The 19,267-nt window shown below is 42.7% G+C and overlaps 2 protein-coding genes across 2 annotated transcripts; both read left to right on the top strand.

Moving 5' to 3' along the window:
• The first annotated feature begins 14,101 nt into the window (after positions 1-14,101).
• Positions 14,102-15,202, top strand: LOC118476255 (ATP-dependent DNA helicase PIF1-like). Its single transcript, XM_035965088.1, has one exon. The coding sequence runs from the start codon at positions 14,102-14,104 to the stop codon at positions 15,200-15,202; it is 1,101 nt and encodes a 366-aa protein (XP_035820981.1).
• A 1,559-nt stretch (positions 15,203-16,761) lies between these two features.
• LOC103649158 (SEC1 family transport protein SLY1-like) lies at positions 16,762-18,187 on the top strand. Its single transcript, XM_008673491.2, has 3 exons — positions 16,762-16,767; positions 16,859-16,921; positions 16,994-18,187. The coding sequence occupies exons 1-3, from the start codon at positions 16,762-16,764 to the stop codon at positions 17,984-17,986; spliced, it is 1,062 nt and encodes a 353-aa protein (XP_008671713.2). The 3' UTR covers positions 17,987-18,187.
• Positions 18,188-19,267: the final 1,080 nt, after the last annotated feature.

Here is a 19,267-nt window from a genome sequence, read left to right as displayed (position 1 = left end):
CTAATTTGCCACACTTTGCCTAACTTTTCTGCCTAAGGTTAGTTCTTCAATTTGAACGACTAACCTTAGACAAAGTGTGGCGTAGTTAGCCACGAACAAAACAGGCCCTACATCTCGCGATCGAGCCGCAACCCGTAACGCTAGATGCAGCAGGCGCTGGACCGTTTCTGTCCGGAGCAGTTTCGTCGCTGCACTGCATCTGCAATTCTGCATGTGGCGGTGTCCGCCGTCCGGGTCCGGCCGCCCTCCTGGCCTTGAATACTACTAGTACACGTTTGGTGACTGAAGAGGTGGTTGTTGCCGTTGTTTGCCGGATTTTTTTTAATTGTATTTTAGCTTTTCTTTTTTTAAAAACGCGTTTAGGCTACTGAAAGTCTTAATGTCGTTTTTGAATCCTATGTTGGGCGACACGGTTTATAACGCCGAGGTAATATGTCTTGGCGCCATAGGCTATGGCATCAAGCTACATTCCACGCTGGCAGGAAAGGGTCGACGTGACACCTCACGTGTCACCGAGCTCGGCACCATAGATCTTAGCGTCGAGCTCGAAAGTCTAGAGCCACGCTGGCCCTTCTCTTTCTCGCCTTCGTTGTCACCGCGCCGAGGGCTCCTCCATCACACCGCCTCTCCGCGCTCTACGAGCTGCCACTCGTGAGGCTGTGCTACTCCGCCACCGCCCCTGAGCGGTGCCGCCACCCCTAAATCGTTCACCCGCCCATCGCTCGTGAGCGTCGCTGATGTCCCCGAGCTCCCTAATTCAGGGGGGCGCGTCGCCGTCGCCTTGCCGAGGCTGCCACTGCTCCCCACCGCCGCCACTCGTCGCGCACACCGGCTCTTCATCGGTCGACGCGCACTGCCGCTCGCCGTATCACTAGGTTTTTAATTTTCAGATTTTTAGTTTAGTTAGTTAGTTACTTACTAATTTTCTTATCTATCGGCTAGCAAAGAGTCAATTTATAGGGCTTTTTAGCTCGGCGACAAGATCTGTGGTGCCGAGCTAAGGTCGATGTTGCGTCAGCCCTCGCCCGTTAGCGTAGAACGTACCTCGATCTCATAACATATGGCGTCGAGATGTGTTACCTCGTTGTGGTGCCGAGAAGAGGATACAAAAACGACATTAAGTCTTTCAACGATCTAGACGTGCGTTTTTTTCGAAAAAAAATTCTAAAAAAAATCGCCCGTTATTTGTTTCGAAACCGTTGCGGAATTATGAGCTACGATAGTGTTGTTGGGTAATGTCGGCTCGCCGCTGCATGCGTATCGCCGGTCGGTCATCGACCATGGACCGGCCGCGGCCGGAACCGCAAAAAAGAATGTAAGCGTCAGGAATATATGTAAAACCGTTCGAGAGATCTGCCGCTGATCTTTGCAGCTACGACAACGGGGGGTGTTGTTCATGCATGACGCTCAATCGTTGTTCATCTTCATCTGTACAGCCGTGTTGCTAACGAAATAATGTAGGACCTCCAGAAGCGTTTAATCTCTCTACTGCAGCACGAAAACAGAGCGGGTTTGATTGAGTTGACGCCGTCCGAGAGAAGATCGTACTCCCTACGCATTGAATTGAAGGTGAGCTTAATTCGCCGTCAGATAGCCACGTGTCGTTGGATGATCGCACGAATGCATGGATCAGAAGCAAGGACACACAGAAATTAACTCAGCCTCCGTGACCGTGTAGGTTCCTCACCGGTCCAACACATTGAGTAAACAGCAAGGCATGCTGGACCATCCTGCTCCTGGACCAGGACCACGATACGTCCCGATCTCCGCCGGAGATTTCCCTGACCGGTCGCCGTTGGATGGTATGTCAGTGATTATCCTAAGTCACCATATGCGTTGACTATATATGAGTATTTGTTTGGTTGTATGCACACAGAAAATATGGACTACATACTCCATGTAACGATGCAAAACCAACCATTTTTAAGGACATTTGACTGCACCCGGCCATACGGCCAAAACGCGCGTACATGAGCGCCCATGCTCGCGCGAGCCTGGTTTGGCACGTCCAGCTATCCAATTAGCCCGTTATGTGTATCCATCTATATCTATCTTTTTCACGACACATGCTGTAGTTTCGTCTTTCATCCGCTTGAGATTAAGGACGGTTGGCAGCGGCATGGCACTGTGGACCACGTCCACGCGCATCGATCCAGTTACGAGTTATGACGACGTATGGGCATGCAAAACGGAGCCAAGACTGGAGACAACCGACTGATCGATCGATGCTGAAATTTTGCATTGCTTCTTTATATATGTGACACGAAAGCTAATCCGAGAAATGCACTGTGTTTATTAAATGCCCAGTTAAGAGGTGACGGTGAATCAGGGGAGGTTAGTACACTAGTACTGTACACTACTAGGACCAGTTCAGATGATACATTATTACACACAGCCCTTGTCATTGTAACGGAGGGCAGATCCTCCCCCCCCCCCCCCCCCCCCCCCCCCCGGGGTGTGGATATTCCACATACAATGAACAGTGGCTCGCTGAATACTCTTCGATCGTCATCTCAATTAATGATGCTACAGATCTCTAATATATCCATGCCTTAATTTCCCCAAGTTCGGTCGATCATCACCACGTGTCGATTGAAAATCGTGTTTAGCCAGCGCTAGCTAGCTCAAGCTCATCCTAACGTTGCTCTGGCCTTCGATTTGTTTGTTTGGTGGAACAGAGCTCAACACTTTGTATTTAGCAAAATGATCTATAGGATATTTTCAAAAAAATAAACCATAGAAACCCGTACATAAGAAAGAGTTCGGAACTTTAAAATTGCATTATGGCGACACGTTTTTACGTTTACTATATTAGAGACCATAGCGAAAAATCGATCACTTCAGTGGTATGCTACTCCATTCGTCTTAAAATAGTAGTAGTTTTAACTTTATATTTTTTATGTCTATATTCATATAGATGATTATTATATATATATACTAGGTGTGTTCGTGCGTTGCAATGTGAACGTATAATACCATGATAATTTATGTACAAATGTGTGTTATATTGTTATGAAAAAAGTTTTGTAATACATTTGTGATCATCGGCATACATAAATTTTGTTATTTTAATTTAGTTATTTCACCGCTACATTGTAACCATCGGTATCCTAGACACTTCTATATATATATATAACCATTAATTATTGTATAAAAAGGTAAAATAAATTTTAATTTAGGACGGAGTGAGTATTATTTAGTGGGTGCATATATTAATGGTATTCTATTATATCGTGCACCCACAAGCTTGTATATAGCTACTTCCACTGTTTAAATGATTCATATCTGGTTAGATAAAGTAGAGCTCAAAATAATTTAACTAATACTCCCTTCGAGTTCGAATTTATAATTCATTTAGCACGTCTCGAATTTATAATTCGTTGAACACGTCTTATTGAAAAAGTCAAAAATTTATGAATTGGGACAGGGAGTAATCTTTCCTACTCTATTAAGACCGTAAGTAAAGCGTCCACACTCGTGCCCCCGCCCCGGCTCCATCGTCACCAGAAATCCAACCGTCGGCCCCTTTCCATCACCCACTCCCACTCCCTTCCTTCGTCTCCGCGCTCGGCGCCCTCACTGCTTCCCCCTCTGCCTCCGACCTCGATTCGAGTCGCGACTGGAGGAATCACACCTTCGTTCCGACGGGGCCACCTCCAAGGACTCCATTCTCGACCCCGTGATTCCCTTCCTCGCCTGCTGCTAAATCACTACTCCTCAGAGGGCGTGCCCCCGCCCCGGCGCCCCCCTCACACGATGCCCCCGCCTCGCCCCACGACCGCCGCCTTCTAGCCCCCTCTACGCCCCACCGTCCAGCTCCCCTCCCCTTACGCACACTTCCCCACTACGCTCGAATCATTCGGCTCGCCCTACCGCGACCCCTTCACCTCCCTCCTCGAGGCCATCGTTGCCTGGGACACCGCCGTCGGTTGCCCCCGCATACGCGCCAAGCTCACCACCGCGGAGTCAGCTGCGTCGGGAGCAAGTTTCCTGCCGCCGTCGACCGTCCCGGCGCGCTGCTCTTTGAGGGCGCCATACCGCCGTCGTAGGTACAAGACTTCTTTCCCTCTTTTCTTGTTCTATCGATATGTGAATATTACCTATTATTTTGTTGAAAGGAGGCGTTTCTATGTTGGATCTTTGCTTAGTAATGCTTGTTTGGTGGAACAAAGAGAACTGGTACGCCAAAAAAATCCATTTCTGTTTGGTGAAAGAGGTATGAGTATCTACCTAAAGTGGTTGCCTTGATAGAGCAGTGAAGGTAAATCTTTTTTCTTCATTATTTTGATGAAATATGGATTATTCACCCTGCTGTTTTTCCTCGTTTAGCACAAAAGAGTAACATGGAGCTGCCACAATTTAATATGACGTTTTAAAGTGGATGAACCGGGCTATTTTAATTTCCCTATGTCAAGTCATGATCCTACTTGTGTTAAACTTCTAATGAGGGACACAAAAAATGGGGTAGTAATTGTTAAAAAGCAGGACCCAAGCAAATTCCACAAATCTTGCATGCATGTAATAAAATATATATTTCACAAAGAGAAGTTTTAAATTTTCGAGAGGATGAAAATCATATACAATCAAATCAAACATCACAATAAAGAAGCAACCTAGATTATGCCCGAACTTGTCGTTTGTCCCCTCCCTTAATTCTGCAGAATATATTTAACATGCTCAAGGACCCTCATGGCGTGCTCAAGGACTAGGACCAGGACTCCATGGATCCCTATAGCTAGACCACAGTCAGTTGCTTGCTAGAGAATTTTGTCATCGGACTATATGCATTCCACTTCCTCATTCTTCTATCTGCCCTGCTTTTAGGCCCAAATCTTCTCTGGGTACCATTTCAAGGTTGGACCAGACTAGATTAGTTCCTTTTATCTTGTTTGTATTCTTGAAAATATCGCAGTATCATTTTGTGCTTCAATTAGTATCAAAACACTGAAACTAGAATGTCCTTTGTGATCTATTGGTCATTTACTACCATACTTGTCCTACCAGGTATCAGTTCGACATCACTGCCATGGCAAATTGCTGATGCAGTTTTGCTTAGCTTTGGGTTTATAATTGATGGCCATAGAAAACAGTTTAGCTACTAGCAGTAGCTAAAAAGATTTAGCTTATAGTCGCAGTTGAAAAGGCAACAACAGAGTTGGAGGCAATCACAAGGGCCTATGCGATTATATCATAGCAATTTAAGATGACACAACCTGGAGAACACTAGCTCCCTCCACCACAAAATGATAGGGATAGTGTGTCCTCTTCTCCTTGAATTGCTGCCCTTCATTTAACAGTGAGAAATATTTTTTAGATGCATCACATAATGGTGCTCATGCAAACTTATTTTCGTCATTTTGTAATAATCTGGTGCTCATGCAAACCCTGACAGATAACCAGTTTTGCACTTTACTTATTTGTCCATGTGAGAGATGAATTATGCAAAAAATAAGAAGGGGGTATGTAAGTTGTTTTTCCCAGGACCAATATGCTGCTTCCAATTTTGCTATGTTGTCACCTTAGCCTCCCCTTGTAGGTGTGACTAATCATAGAATTTGAATGGGATGAAGTGTGATGTTGTCTGATTTATTAATCTATACTACTACATTAATTTAGCAACATCAGCGTCCACACTCCCATGCCCCGCTCGCGTGCCTCTGTGGCTCCGTTCCCACTGATGTCGCCCAAAGCGATGGTAGAACGATAGAAGCTGATGCTTTATAGTAATAAAAACTTCTTTCTGTGATTATCACCAGATAATGGCTGAAATGTTTTGCTCTGATAGAATATCACCAGATATCAACAATTTAAATAAATAAATTTTAATTTGAAGTAATTTTTACATTACAATGAACTGTAGTACATTTGACTACATTTCTATGATTTCATCATATCTTTATTGCTCTATTATGAGAGCAAAAATACTGGAAGGAGCTATAAGGATGAATGTTTTGCTCTGATAGAATATCACCAGATATCAACAATTTAAATAAATAAATTTTAATTTGAAGTAATTTTTACATTACAGTGAACTGTAGTACATTTGACTACATTTCTGTGATTTCATCATATCTTTATTGCTCTATTATGAGAGCAAAAATACTGGAAGGAGCTATAAGGATGAATTACTGAACTGATGAATAGAGAATTATGGATTTCAGAAGTTCTCTTTCACCACATATTTCACCCTTGTGTCTAACCATCAGCAACTTATATACAGAGGTTATTCTTGATAGACATTTAGATGATCCTTTGTCCATCTAAAGGTAAGCCAGAAATTACTTCGGTCATCACCCACTGACAATGTAAAATGGCGTGCAACACTGAAGGAGAGAATTTGATAATCCATATTGTATAAGAGCACAAATATGATGATAATCAGCTAACATCATAGTAGATTAGCCACCATTGTGAATTAGAACCGTGCTTACATGAGTGAGCTTGACTGCACGTGGTTTTTTTGAAGGTCTTCTCACTTTATCCTTCAGCACCCAGAAAGGTTATATATGAACATATACAGTTTTAATCATCACAGTGCTGTTTTCCCAATCCATCAATGAGTTGCACAAAAGCACATTTTAATCTGTATCTCCTGGGTAACCACTTCATACTGTAATCTTCTAGTAAGATGTCAGAAATGAATGACTCCCTAGAGCGATGTTCAGAACAGGAATCGTTAAAATAACTTTAGTTTGAATTTGAACCAAATCACCCCAATCAAAATAAACGGTTGCCTCAAGATCCTCGTCTACACCGGCTCCGACATCAACACTGCCGACCACCTCGACGAGGTCAGCATTGCTGCGTGCCCGCCTCCCTTGTGCTGCGGAATACGACGTCTATTCTCTTTAGTCTCTTTCTTTTGTGTTCATGAACTCGAATGAACTGGATCAGTTACTTCCTGTTATTGCCATCACATTATGTTCCCTTTTGTGTTCATAATGTTTGATGGTTTAAACTGTTTAGAGCTGCAGTAACTATTGATCTGTCAGACTCAGATGTTTGCATAAGGAAATAGGATAGTTTTTTTCTATTGCATGTTTAGGAATTGTAGAATGGATTGGGTTAGCTGAAGGATGACAGAACACATGAACATAGAGAATATAGTTGAGCACAGAAAGATATTTCATACAGAAGTTCATTTTCGAGGAACACAACAGGATCTGGATCCCTGATTGCTGCTTTCAGCAAACATCGAGCATCTTCTACAGAATATGGAGCCAGAATTTTCAATCCGGGAACATGTGCATACCAAGCTGCATAGCACTGCATACTAAGGCGGTTAGTAATTCCATTGTAGTACATCAAAATACCTATATGCGAATATTTACAAGACTATAATGTCCATGAGATGATATGCACTTGACATGAGACAACATAGGTTAATTTGATATACAAAACAGTAGTGAATTAGTTATAGATAGCCAGGTTACTCCAACAACATAAGAGAAAATTGTGTAAGGAACCATATTCTTCACTTTAATTTTAAATGGGTGATATGCAGGTATTTTCTAAGGGTATAGGCAAGATCATGGATGAAGCCAAAAGAAAAAAGCAAATCGATATGCAAGCAAGCCCAAAAGGATGATGAAGTTATATATGGTTTTCAAAGTAACCAAAAAGAAAAGAATCATGTTGATTACGTCCAGAATTTCTTATTATACATTAACTTCAAGTAACACTTATGAAAACAGAAGATAACATATCAAATTTTCAATAAAGGAGAAAATGGGCACTAAAAGCACTCAGCATACTGCATGTCATACCTGCAACATTGGTGGCCTCAGTGGTACCTTCTCACTCACGGTAACCTGGGGAGCTTAAACAGTGATAAGAGCCAAATCTCCATGCTCCTCAACTGCCCAACTCTGAGCTTCTCTTGCTTTGATTTCTTCTTTTCTCCTTTTCGTTTCAATGTCAATATCTGCCACTCCAGCATCAACAAAGACACACCTAGGAAATATTGTTTACAAGATCAAGGAACAGAAGGTGTGTCCATGAGCCATCATCAAAAGTTGAAAACACTGATCGCTTGACACAACCTAGACTACATGTTCAACTTATGTGCAACTATAATCCTGGAAACAAGAAACTCTCGAAGCAGAATCAAATAAACTGCATGCTTAATAACTTGGCCCTATCAAACACGATTCGAATTTTAAAATCACCATGCAAATGAAAACGAAAAGGAGCAATACCTGTTGTGAGTTTAAATTTCTGCTTTGATGGTTTTCATTTTCTGAACACTAAATCCAAGTCGGCGCTTTCTTTTCTTAACAAGGTAACACATGGAATTCCTCTGTACCGGCTGCATTTGTAAATCAAAGCTAGGACAAAAGCGAAAAGGCTGGCTGGGCACTAACCAAACAAGCCTTTTTTATTTTAGGCACCACCATTGGATTTGTGTCGTTCTGATTGTAGAAATAACATGGCTTTAGGATTGGAATATTTACCCTGTATTTTAGGCATCAATGTTCTTGTCATCATAGAGTGTGGTCTATTATTGCATTACAGTGACTTTTCTGGCTGAAATCATCTAAGAATCAATGTGTCACTCCAAAGGTTGTTGTTTAAATCTATATATAGGAAATATAAATGAATCTAAAAAGTCATTTTTAAAAGACTATTATTTCAATGTATAAACATGAAACATAATGCAATTTTATGTTTTCGTTTTAGATAATTTAGTTGGAGCTTTACATTAATAACCTATTTGGAATTAGGGTTTTTAAGATAATTGGTTAGATTTACAATGTCCAAACAAAATTTATCTATTATGGTGAATTATCTAACAGTTGTTGTCTATAGTTTTTCTATATCATGTCCAGCGACAGTTTGGTAGTCCATTCCAGTTATTTCTATTTGCTTGTTATCATACCAAGAAAGCTTCTTAATCATTGCAGTTGGTTGTTCGTTTCAGATTCTATTTATGTGTGTTCTATATATTTGTTACCCTTGTTTGTTTTGTTTGATAGAGCTATATCTGGTTAACTGGATGAGCACATATAAAAGGACTACCGATTGTCTACCCTCTTTTAGTGTTGTTTATGTTCTCATGTTTTGTAGGGCACTCTTCTTGTTATGGATCAGATAGGATACAATGCTGGTCGCACACCATTCACAGACATATCAAACACCATCATTACAGGTATAAAGCTTATTACATGCGTGTCAAAACGTATTAAGTACGGACACTAATCCACAAAGTTGCATTGTAGGTAATCAAAATGAATCGAACTCGCTTGGACCAATTGTCGATGCTAAGGAACGTAAGAGGCAAAGGGATAGGGAAAGATATGCTGCGATGACTGTTGAAGAAAAGAATGAGAAAAATAGGAAGCGTCGTGAAGCACGTCAACGAAATAAAGGACTATCGATAGAGCCACTCTCATCTAGAGGTGATGAAAAGTTAATTTTTTTATTGTTATACCTACATGTTTGTACTATACAAAGTTGATGTGTAGCCTTTTGTAAATGGGTGACATATGAAGAAGACGTTAATACAGACCAGGCATGTGAGCTGGTTAGCTTTCCAGAAGACTGTAGCACCATTGATTTCACAAATTTGTCAACACAAGACATTGCAGGTATAACAATCACAATTTTTTTGTCACATTTGCACTATCTATTATGTTAACTCTTTACTTATGCTAAAATGCTAAATGTAGGTGGAGACAAACAAGTAAATCTGGATGCATATGATGACAGCGATTGGTTGCATAGGAATGAGACATTCCAGGCAAACAACATTATCACAAGTAAAGACCTTCTGACACCAGGTACATGATTGTTTGCTTGGCTAAATATGCAAAAAAACAGCAGGCTTCAAACCGTTAAACGTAGACATGCCTTATTCTAGGTTGTGTGCATGAAACTGTTGATAACATACCTAAGCATACTATGAAAAGGGCCGCCTACTTTAGTGAGCGGTACAAAAACATGACTCCCGTCGAGAGGGAGTCTAGACGTGTACGCCATAGGTTGTATAATAAGACACCAAGACGGAAAGATGCTAACAAAGAGTGCAGCAGAAAACGTAGAGCACTGCAGGGTGACACTTTGAATCAGGAGTCCATCGCCATGGAGGACCCATTATATACCCCTGAGGTTGTACGTCCTACAACATATGGAATTGAACCATATGGATCCTCAGTTACCACTTGTGACTAGGTTATCCCTGAATTCATCATGACATCTTTCCTGCCAACTTCAACACAGACTAAGGATGTTGGTTCACTCGATATGTCTACTGAGCCACTAAGACGTAGACATCATGTGCTATCTGAGACAAGACCCTTAGGCCGTCGAAACCAACAATTTGAAGCCGGCATTGCAAGGAACGTGGCTACAGTGACCGAGGATACTATTTGTGACGCTATGGAAGAAGACGATTGGACACAGCCCCATCCGAATGCAGAGCTCCACAACAATGGTAATTACTACCAATTTTAAATGAATATTGCACGACGACGATAGCATGTAGTCCGACTAAACGTGTGAGTGCATGCATGGTTGAACAAGGAGTGGACCATACACATACGAAGCCAAAGTTCATTTCCAATGGTACTTGTTAAAAATCTTTGTTCACATTACATTTCCACCCACCCTAGATGCCCTTGCCTTTTACGTGGCTCATATTTTCACGATTCAGGTGATGATGATGAGGGTGTCATATTCGAAGAGGATGAGGATGATGATGAGAACGATGGATACCTATTCGTTGGGCAATGTGCGTACCTCTTTTTTTTTATTATGATACCACGACTTATATAACTACACGTGTCTTAATCGTTGTTTTTCTAAAAAAAATATTAGATGATGAGATCGACGAGGACATCGAGATCGATGGTACTCAAGATGAATCTACTGCCACTGATTTGCCTGACCCGTATGACAAAGTGTACAGTAACGTGCCTGAAGAAACACATATGCTGAAGTCAGTTCCCAACTGCGGTTATTGCACTGCGAAGAAGTTTGAGTATGAGCCACCTGGGTTTTGTTGTCGTGGTGGGAAGGTTGAGCTAGCCCCACTGGAGACCCCTCCCCAGCTCCGGAGGTTGTGGGATAGTACAGACTCTGATGCTAGACACTTTCGTGATAACATTAGGTTTTTTAATGGCCATTTCTCTTTCACTTCACTGTATTGTTGCCTCGATAGTATGACAACTAATGTGAGAGATTCTGGTATATACACGTTCCGGGCACAAGGCATGATGTACCACAATATCAAGTCATTTGGTAGGGAAGGTGGGGCGGAGCATAAACACCTTGAGCTTTACTTTTACGATGATGATCCCAATCTCGAGCATCGGTTCCGTAAGTGCCGCGAAGAATGTCAACAGAAAGACAAAGATGTTATTAAACAATTAGTTGGCATACTCCGTGAAAACCCGTATTCTGAGCACCTTAGGAGCATGGGCCATGTTGAGAACCATGATGACTATTGTATCACATTGAACCTTGACCAAACGTTGAACCAGAAGACATATAACACGCCTCTCACTTCAGAGGTCGCTGCTGTCTGGATCGAGGGGAGCGAACGACGAGGCCAGTTCAGCAAGAGCGTTATGCTACATGGGAAGGATAGGTCAAGCCACGACATCCGCTCATACCATGGATGCTACGATGCACTATCGTATCCATTGTTCTTCCCTAGAGGTGAACTTGGATGGCATACAAACATACCAAAGGTTGGTGTATCCATGGGCGAAGTGGATGCATACCGTGCGACGCATAGGGCAAGTAATGCAAACGATGAAGATGCTGGTTAGTTGTTTCTTTGATATTTCTTACATAACACATTGTTAACTATCCTTTCGGCATCACAAAATAATCAATCCTTACGTATGCAGAATCTCCTAATCATCTATGTGTGTCCGTACGTGACTATTACTGCTACAAATTCCAGATTCGTCCAGGGATATTCAATCCAATACTTCATGGTAAGCGGCTTTTCCAGCAGTTCGCAGTCGACACGTACATCAAGATTGAGAGCTCCCGTTTAGATTTCATACGTAAGAACCAGGACCGGTTACGAGCTGACCTGTACCAGGGCTTGGTTGATAGTATGTTAGATGGAGACATAAGAGCAGAAAAGGTTGGGAAGCGAACTGTGCTATCACCGTCGTTTATTGGCGGTCCTCGTGACATGAGACGTCGGTATATGGATGCTATGGCTCTGGTGCGGAAGTTTGGGAAACCAGACATCTTTCTTACAATGACATGTAACCCCAACTGGGATGAGATAAGGACGGAGCTTCTCCCTGGGCAGACACCACAAGATCGTTCGGATCTTGTAGTGCGTGTCTTTCACGCGAAGCTACAAGAGTTAAAGCATAGGCTGACTAAACATGATATTCTTGGTAAGGTCCGGGCCTACGTCTATGTCGTGGAGTTTCAGAAGCGGGGTTTGCCCCATGCCCATTTTCTACTAATCATGCAGAGGAAGTACAAGCTCACGTGCCCTGAGCAGTATGACCTTTTGATCTCAGCCGAGATCCCAGACAAAAAGTATCCTGAACTACGAAAGATGGTTATCAAGCATATGATGCATGGCCCGTGCGGGTCGCTAAATCCTATCTGCCCATGCACTAAGGGTCGTGCATCATGCAAGAATCATTACCCCCGGCCTTTCTGTGATGCAACTTTGCAAGGGAAGGATTCATATCCTATTTACAGACGTCGTGACGATGGGCGTAAGGAAAAGGTTCGAGGGTTCGAATTGGACAATAGATGGGTTGTCCCTTACAACCCTTACCTCCTTCGGCTCTTCAACTGTCACATCAATGTTGAGGCGTGCGGGAGCATCAAGGCTGTTAAATACATGTTCAAGTACATATACAAAGGCCATGATCGTGCGTCTGTTGTTATGAGAGATGCGAGCAAGGCAGATGATGATGTAGATGAGATCAAGCAGTACAGAGATGCAAGGTGGGTGACCCCTCCAGAGGCCTTATGGAGGATATACGACTTTGAGCTTAGTCAGAACTCTCCACCTGTGATGCAGTTGCAGCTCCATCTTCCAAACATGCACATGGTGGCGTTTCACGAGCGCCAAATGGTCGAGCGAGTCGTCAACCGTCCAGGTGCTGATAGGTCAATGCTCACAGCATATTTTGAGGCAAATATGCTACACGAGGAGGCTCAGGGCATCCTGTATCGTGACTTCCCTGAGTGGTACACTTGGCAGAGTGGTAAGGGCAAAGTATGGCAACGGAGGAAACGAGATACGGGTGAACAAGTCGGTAGAATAATCTCTGCTCATCCGGCCGAGGGGGAGCGCTACTACCTCCGTGTTCTCCTAAACCACGTGACTGGCGCCACCTCCTATGTGGATCTAAGGACAATAGATGGTGTCACGCTACCGACTTTTTGTGAGGCAGCAGAGAGAAGGGGACTGCTTGAGTCGGACAACACACTGGATGACTGTCTCACTGAACGTGCTCTTTTCCAGATGCCATCGGCGCCGCGACGACTTTTTGCCACAATATTGGTGTACTGTGAGCCAAGTGACGTGGCGGTACTCTGGCAGAAACACCTAGATGCTATGTCAGAGGACTATCAACACAGGAGTCAGAGTAAAACTCATGTTGAGCAGATGGTATTGATTGACATTAGGAACATGCTGCAATCAATGGGAAAGGACATAAATACATTCCCTCTTCCTCCTATCATCGACACGTATGACGATGCTATTGGTACTGCTAGGGAGGTTTACGAGGAGGAAAGTATCGAAGCGGCAGTGGGAGATGTGGCTCTCAAAGACTCTCTTAACGAGGAACAGAGGGCTGCCTATGATAAGATTCTATCCGCCGTTGACACTAATCAACACGGATTGTTCTTTGTGGATGGACCTGGTGGCACTGGGAAGACTTATCTATACAGAGTGCTGCTCGCGACGCTACGCAACCAGGGATAAATTGCAGTGGCAACAGCTACATCTGGCGTTGCGGCTTCCATAATGCCTGGAGGAAGAACCGCCCATTCACGCTTCAAGATACCTCTCACTATTGACGATGGCGGTGTATGTAGCTTCACGAAGCAGAGTGGAACCGCAGAGTTGCTACGGAAAGCATCTCTCATTATCTGGGACGAGGCTTCTATGACCAAGAAACAAGTCGTGGAGGCACTTGACAATAGCATGCGCGATATAATGGGTCGGCCCGAACTACCATTCGGTGGTAAAACCATTGTCTTCGGTGGGGATTTCAGACAAGTCTTGCCTGTTGTTCGTAAAGGGTCAAGGGCTCAAGTGGTCGCTTCTTCGCTACGGATGTCTTACCTATGGGAGTCTATGTCCCACTTAAAGCTTGTTAGCAATATGAGGGCAAAAAACGACCCTTGGTTTGCGGAGTATTTGCTGCGCGTAGGTGGTGGAACTGAGGTCACAAATAGTGATGGCGACATCCGTCTTCCTGACGAGGTATGCGTGCCTTATAGTGGGAGTGACAATGATCTTGACAATCTAATAGACTTCGTTTTCCCAAATCTCAACGAAAATATGTCAGATTCCACCTACATTACTTCAAGGGCGATACTGTCAACGCGGAACGACTGGGTGGATATGATAAATGCTAAGATGATCGATCGTTTTCAAGGGGAGCATATGGTGTACCATAGTTTCGATAGCGCCATGGATGATCCCCATAACTACTACCCACCTGAGTTCCTAAACACGCTGACACCTAATGGGCTGCCCCCGCATGTTTTGAAGCTCAAGATTGGGTGCCCTGTTATATTGCTTCGGAATATAGACCCTGCGAATGGACTTTGCAATGGCACCAGGCTGGTGGTTCGTGGTTTCCAAAGAAATAGCATTGACGCAGAAATTGTACTAGGTCAGTACGCTGGAAAACGGATTTTCCTGCCCCGTATACCTCTATGTCCCTCCGATGACGAGATGTTCCCTTTCCAGTTCAAAAGAAAGCAATTTCCTATACGGCTTAGTTTTGCAATGACAGTTAACAAAGCACAGGGTCAGACTATTCCCAATGTTGGCGTGTACTTGCCCGAACCAGTGTTCTCTCATGGCCAACTATATGTTGCTCTATCTAGAGCGACAGCCCGCTCGAACATAATGATCCTTGCCATCCCAGCCGTCGGTGGGAAGAAGAGGTCGAGGAAGGGTGTAAGAAAGAATCCCACAGTAGATTGTGGGACATATACCAAGAACATCGTCTACAAGGAGGTTCTAACAAACTAGACACACGGTAAGTCAAATCTCCCATAAAAAGATTTGTCTTTTTGTTTTTCCATATACAAGTTGAATTTAAAGTTTATATTTTTTGTGATTAAGGACATCATAACTTATTCTAGAAAAATATGTTAAGAATTTTTTATCATTATTTTATATTTAGTTTTGTACCATTAAAGTTATTATCTTATCTGATCCATAACCTATCAAAATAATTATAAAAAATATAATATATTTTTTCTAGGCTAAATTATGCTGTTATATCTGATAACCAACAAAATTTGAAATAAAAACTTGGTTTGTACATGAAGAAATAAAAAAGACAAAAAATTTAAGGGGTAAATTAAACCAACTCAAAAGAGTGTCGGGGTAAAATAAACTAAAAAATACTTTAGGGGGTTATGTGAATATTGTCCATAGGTGAGGGGAGTAATTTGGACTTTTTTCTTTAACAAATAACATGGAGATTGGTAGTCGATTATTTCTGCTGCATATCTTGCTAGCCATTTTCTTAATTATTTCCTCATATCCTATTTGTGTGCAGGGGGTAAAAATGTAATTAAATTTGAGGGTGATCATAATTCTCCAAGACCTCAATCATATTATGATTCAGTTTTTATATTCTTCTACAAATCTTTGCATCCTCCTCTACTGCCTGCAGCACGAGCTTCATATGGGAGCATTTAAAGTTGGTAACATAACCAATGAGGTAAATTAACGGAATACCTGTTGCAAAACTCCTTTTGAATCTGAAACGTATCTTATATGGTTTGTCTTCTAAGGAACCACCTTTGTTTTCCCTCCTAATTCTTGCAGAATTTCTTTGAAATCATCAATGGTCTACGGCCAGCAAACACTGCAGGTTGCAGTTCATCAACCGATGCACCTAACATCCCACATGGTGAGGTCTCAGCTCTTTGAGCTACTTTCTTGTAAATTGTAATGTTATAACAATTGGTTTATACTGATTCTTTTTTACCTTTTTTGTTTCAGATGGCACATCTGTAATTGAATTGTTGTCTGATAGCATGAACCAACTGTCCATTAAAAATGAGAATCAGTTGGTAAGTTTCTTGATATTTTGTCTGTGTCTGATTGTGGCTATACAGATTCCATTAGCTGTAGGATTTTCTTTTAGACACGGGTATCCAACTGTTGATTGTTTTTCGTCATATTGTGTTTGCTGCAAATATAACACATATGCACAACAGTCCTGTATTGGTGGATGTCATTACTGCAGTCAAGGTGTTTGTTTACTCATAGTGTTGCTTATTTATTAGGCCATCCAACCTGAAATGTGTCATGTGCCATCACAACATTGATTTACTCCATGATACATATGGAGTGGTGGAGGGAGATAGTCCTTTTTAATTGATGTTAACTTGATTCTCATGCCACTTTACTGTTTTAGTAATCACTAACTTCTCTACCACATTTCTTGATTGCTAGACTCTCTGTAGTTTACTAAGTTACTTTTGTTGTGAGCTACTGTGGTAACTGATAACAACCATCATCTTTATATTAGTTATTACTTATTAGGATGTGCAACATCTTGTACTTTTCGGTACATGCAGGTATACGAGTGAATGGCCTCTCTACTTCAGCGGATTATTTTGCTGCTAGCTTTTGTTTATCACACAGACGCAGTTAATGCTTAATCCTCAGAGCTGCATTAAACCAAGTGGTGCTTATCTGGATTTGAGGACCTCTGATGCTTGTTTATCTCAAGTCAGCCTTTTGAGTCTTCATGTTTCGTTGAAGAACATCATTACATACACTATCCATTTGGCAAATTGATAGCAAACTGTATTTCTTCTCTGTTTCAGGAGTGATGGTCGGTTCCTGTTGGCGGCTATCAGATATTCAGATAGTGTATGTGACCTCTTTTCGCTAGCGCAACCCCGGGCCTACGTCGCACTCAACGACCCCGCCGCTGCCGACGCCGACATCACTGCCCTCGTCGACGCCGTCGCGCTGGGCCTCTTCTGCATAGTCGCCACGCTCGGTGTTGTGCCTGTCATCAGTTGTGCGCGCGGCGGGCCAGCGGAGATGGTGGCCGGCGCCCTCGACGCCCGGCTCCGCGATCACCTACTCGCCAAGCCCAACCTCTTCACGGAGGCTGCATCTGCCGCTGTCACGTCATTCCAGCGCCCTGTGTTGTGCCTCTTCGACAGGAATTTTGAGCTGTCTGTAGGGGTGCAGCACGACTGGAGCTACCGCCCATTGGTGCACGACGTGCTTGGCTTGAAGAAGAACAAGCTGAAGTTGCCGGCAGAGAAGTACGAATTGGATGACTCTGACAAATTCTGGGTGGCAAACAACTGGTCTTCATTCCCCAAAGTTGCTGAGGAAATCGAAGCGCAGCTTGCCAAGTACAAGCAGGATGTGGATGAGGTGAACCAGCATACTGGTGGTGGCAAGGTTGGGGTTGAGTTTGATGGTACTGATCTACTTGGCAACACTAAGCATCTCATGAATGCGGTGAACTCACTACCAGAACTGACAGAGCGGAAGAATATGATTGATAAGCACACCAATATTGCAACATCTTTGCTTGGGCATATCAAGGAGAGGTCTCTGGATGGATACTGCAGCTGTGAAAATGATATGCTTGTGAGTGGCACTGTCGACCGGAATACACTGCTGAGTCTCATCAGAGGGAAGGGTACCAAGGAAGATAAGCTTCGGCTAGCTGTGACCTACCTGCTGTCCTTTGCGACACCACCATCATCTGAGCTGGAGCAGGTTGAGGCCGCTCTGCGGGAATCAGAAGTTGACATGTCTGCATTTTAGTATGTGAAGAGGATAAAGGCATTATTGAATACCCAATTTGCAGCTGCCTCAGGCACAGCAACTAAGAGCAACATCGTCGATTGGGCAGAGAAGCTGTATGGGCAGTCCATTGGCGCTGTGAAGAATCTCTTGTCAGATGGTAGGCAGCTGGCCTTGACAAGAACAGTTGAAGCTCTTATGGAAGGGAAACCAAACCCAGAGGTGGATTGGCTATGAGGTATGCTTATTTATGTTAAACCCATATTCTAACTCTAGAATTATCAAGGGAGTATTGTTGCATTTCACAAGATTAAACGGGTTCCTCTTCAGTGTTTGTAGCTGGAGATCAGGAGAATAACTTTAAACTACACCTTTCTACTTTCAAGAATCTACCCCTAGCTGGTTGTTGTACATTGGTTGCCTTTGTGGAACTCCCATGTGGTTAACTTGTGGTTGCACATCATGAGGCTATGGGTTGCTGTACATTGGTTGCCTTTGTGGAACTCCCATGCTACTGTTGATTCTAGCTCATGTTTGATTTCAGCTACAGTTTTGGTTTATTATTTTTATCTATGGCCCCATACAATAGAGAAGTACAGAAATTGACAAGAGAAGCATTTTAGGGACTGTTTTAATACCTATACTTGAAATTCAATTGCTAAATCTGTTGGACATGTTTATCTTATGAGAGACTTAAGAGTTATGTTGGTACTAGGTGACTTCTCTCTGTTCAAGCGTTGACAGAGCTTCTTGTAGGTGCTCTTGGAATTCAAGGAGTATGCCACAGAGGTTAATGTTGATTTTGTGCGGAAAGTTGTTCGTGCGATTGGGAGATGTGCAATTAAATTGGAGAGAGCTGCTGAAAGGTGCATCAGCGTTTTGCTCGAGCTGATTAAGATAAAAGTTAATTATGTTGTTCAGGAAGCTATAATTGTTATCAAAGACATCTTCAGACGCTACCCTAACACGTGAGTTGCTTCTCAATTAATTTGTTGTATATTTTTGGACTATCAATCTATAAGAACTCCATTTCTGTTCTGCACAAGAAATGGTGTGTGTATATGATAACTGTTTTGTTCTCACTGAATTTTACAGGTATGAGTCTATCATTGCTACGCTTTGTGAAAGTCGCTTTGTGAAAGTCTGGACACTTTAGATGAACCAGAGGCTAAGGTCTTAGTCAATGCACATATCTTAGTAATCTATTGTATTTTTGTTTAGATGCTTAATTTTTTTATTCACTTACGTGTCTTAATTTTTCTAGGCATCCATGATTTGGATAATTGGAGAATATGCTAAAAG

The sequence above is a fragment of the Zea mays genome, chromosome 2 (genome assembly GCF_902167145.1).
Source record: "Zea mays cultivar B73 chromosome 2, Zm-B73-REFERENCE-NAM-5.0, whole genome shotgun sequence".
Classification (NCBI taxonomy): domain Eukaryota; kingdom Viridiplantae; phylum Streptophyta; class Magnoliopsida; order Poales; family Poaceae; genus Zea; species Zea mays.
The sequence above is the reverse complement of the archived record's forward strand: the minus strand, read 5'-3'. Positions and strand labels throughout refer to the sequence as shown.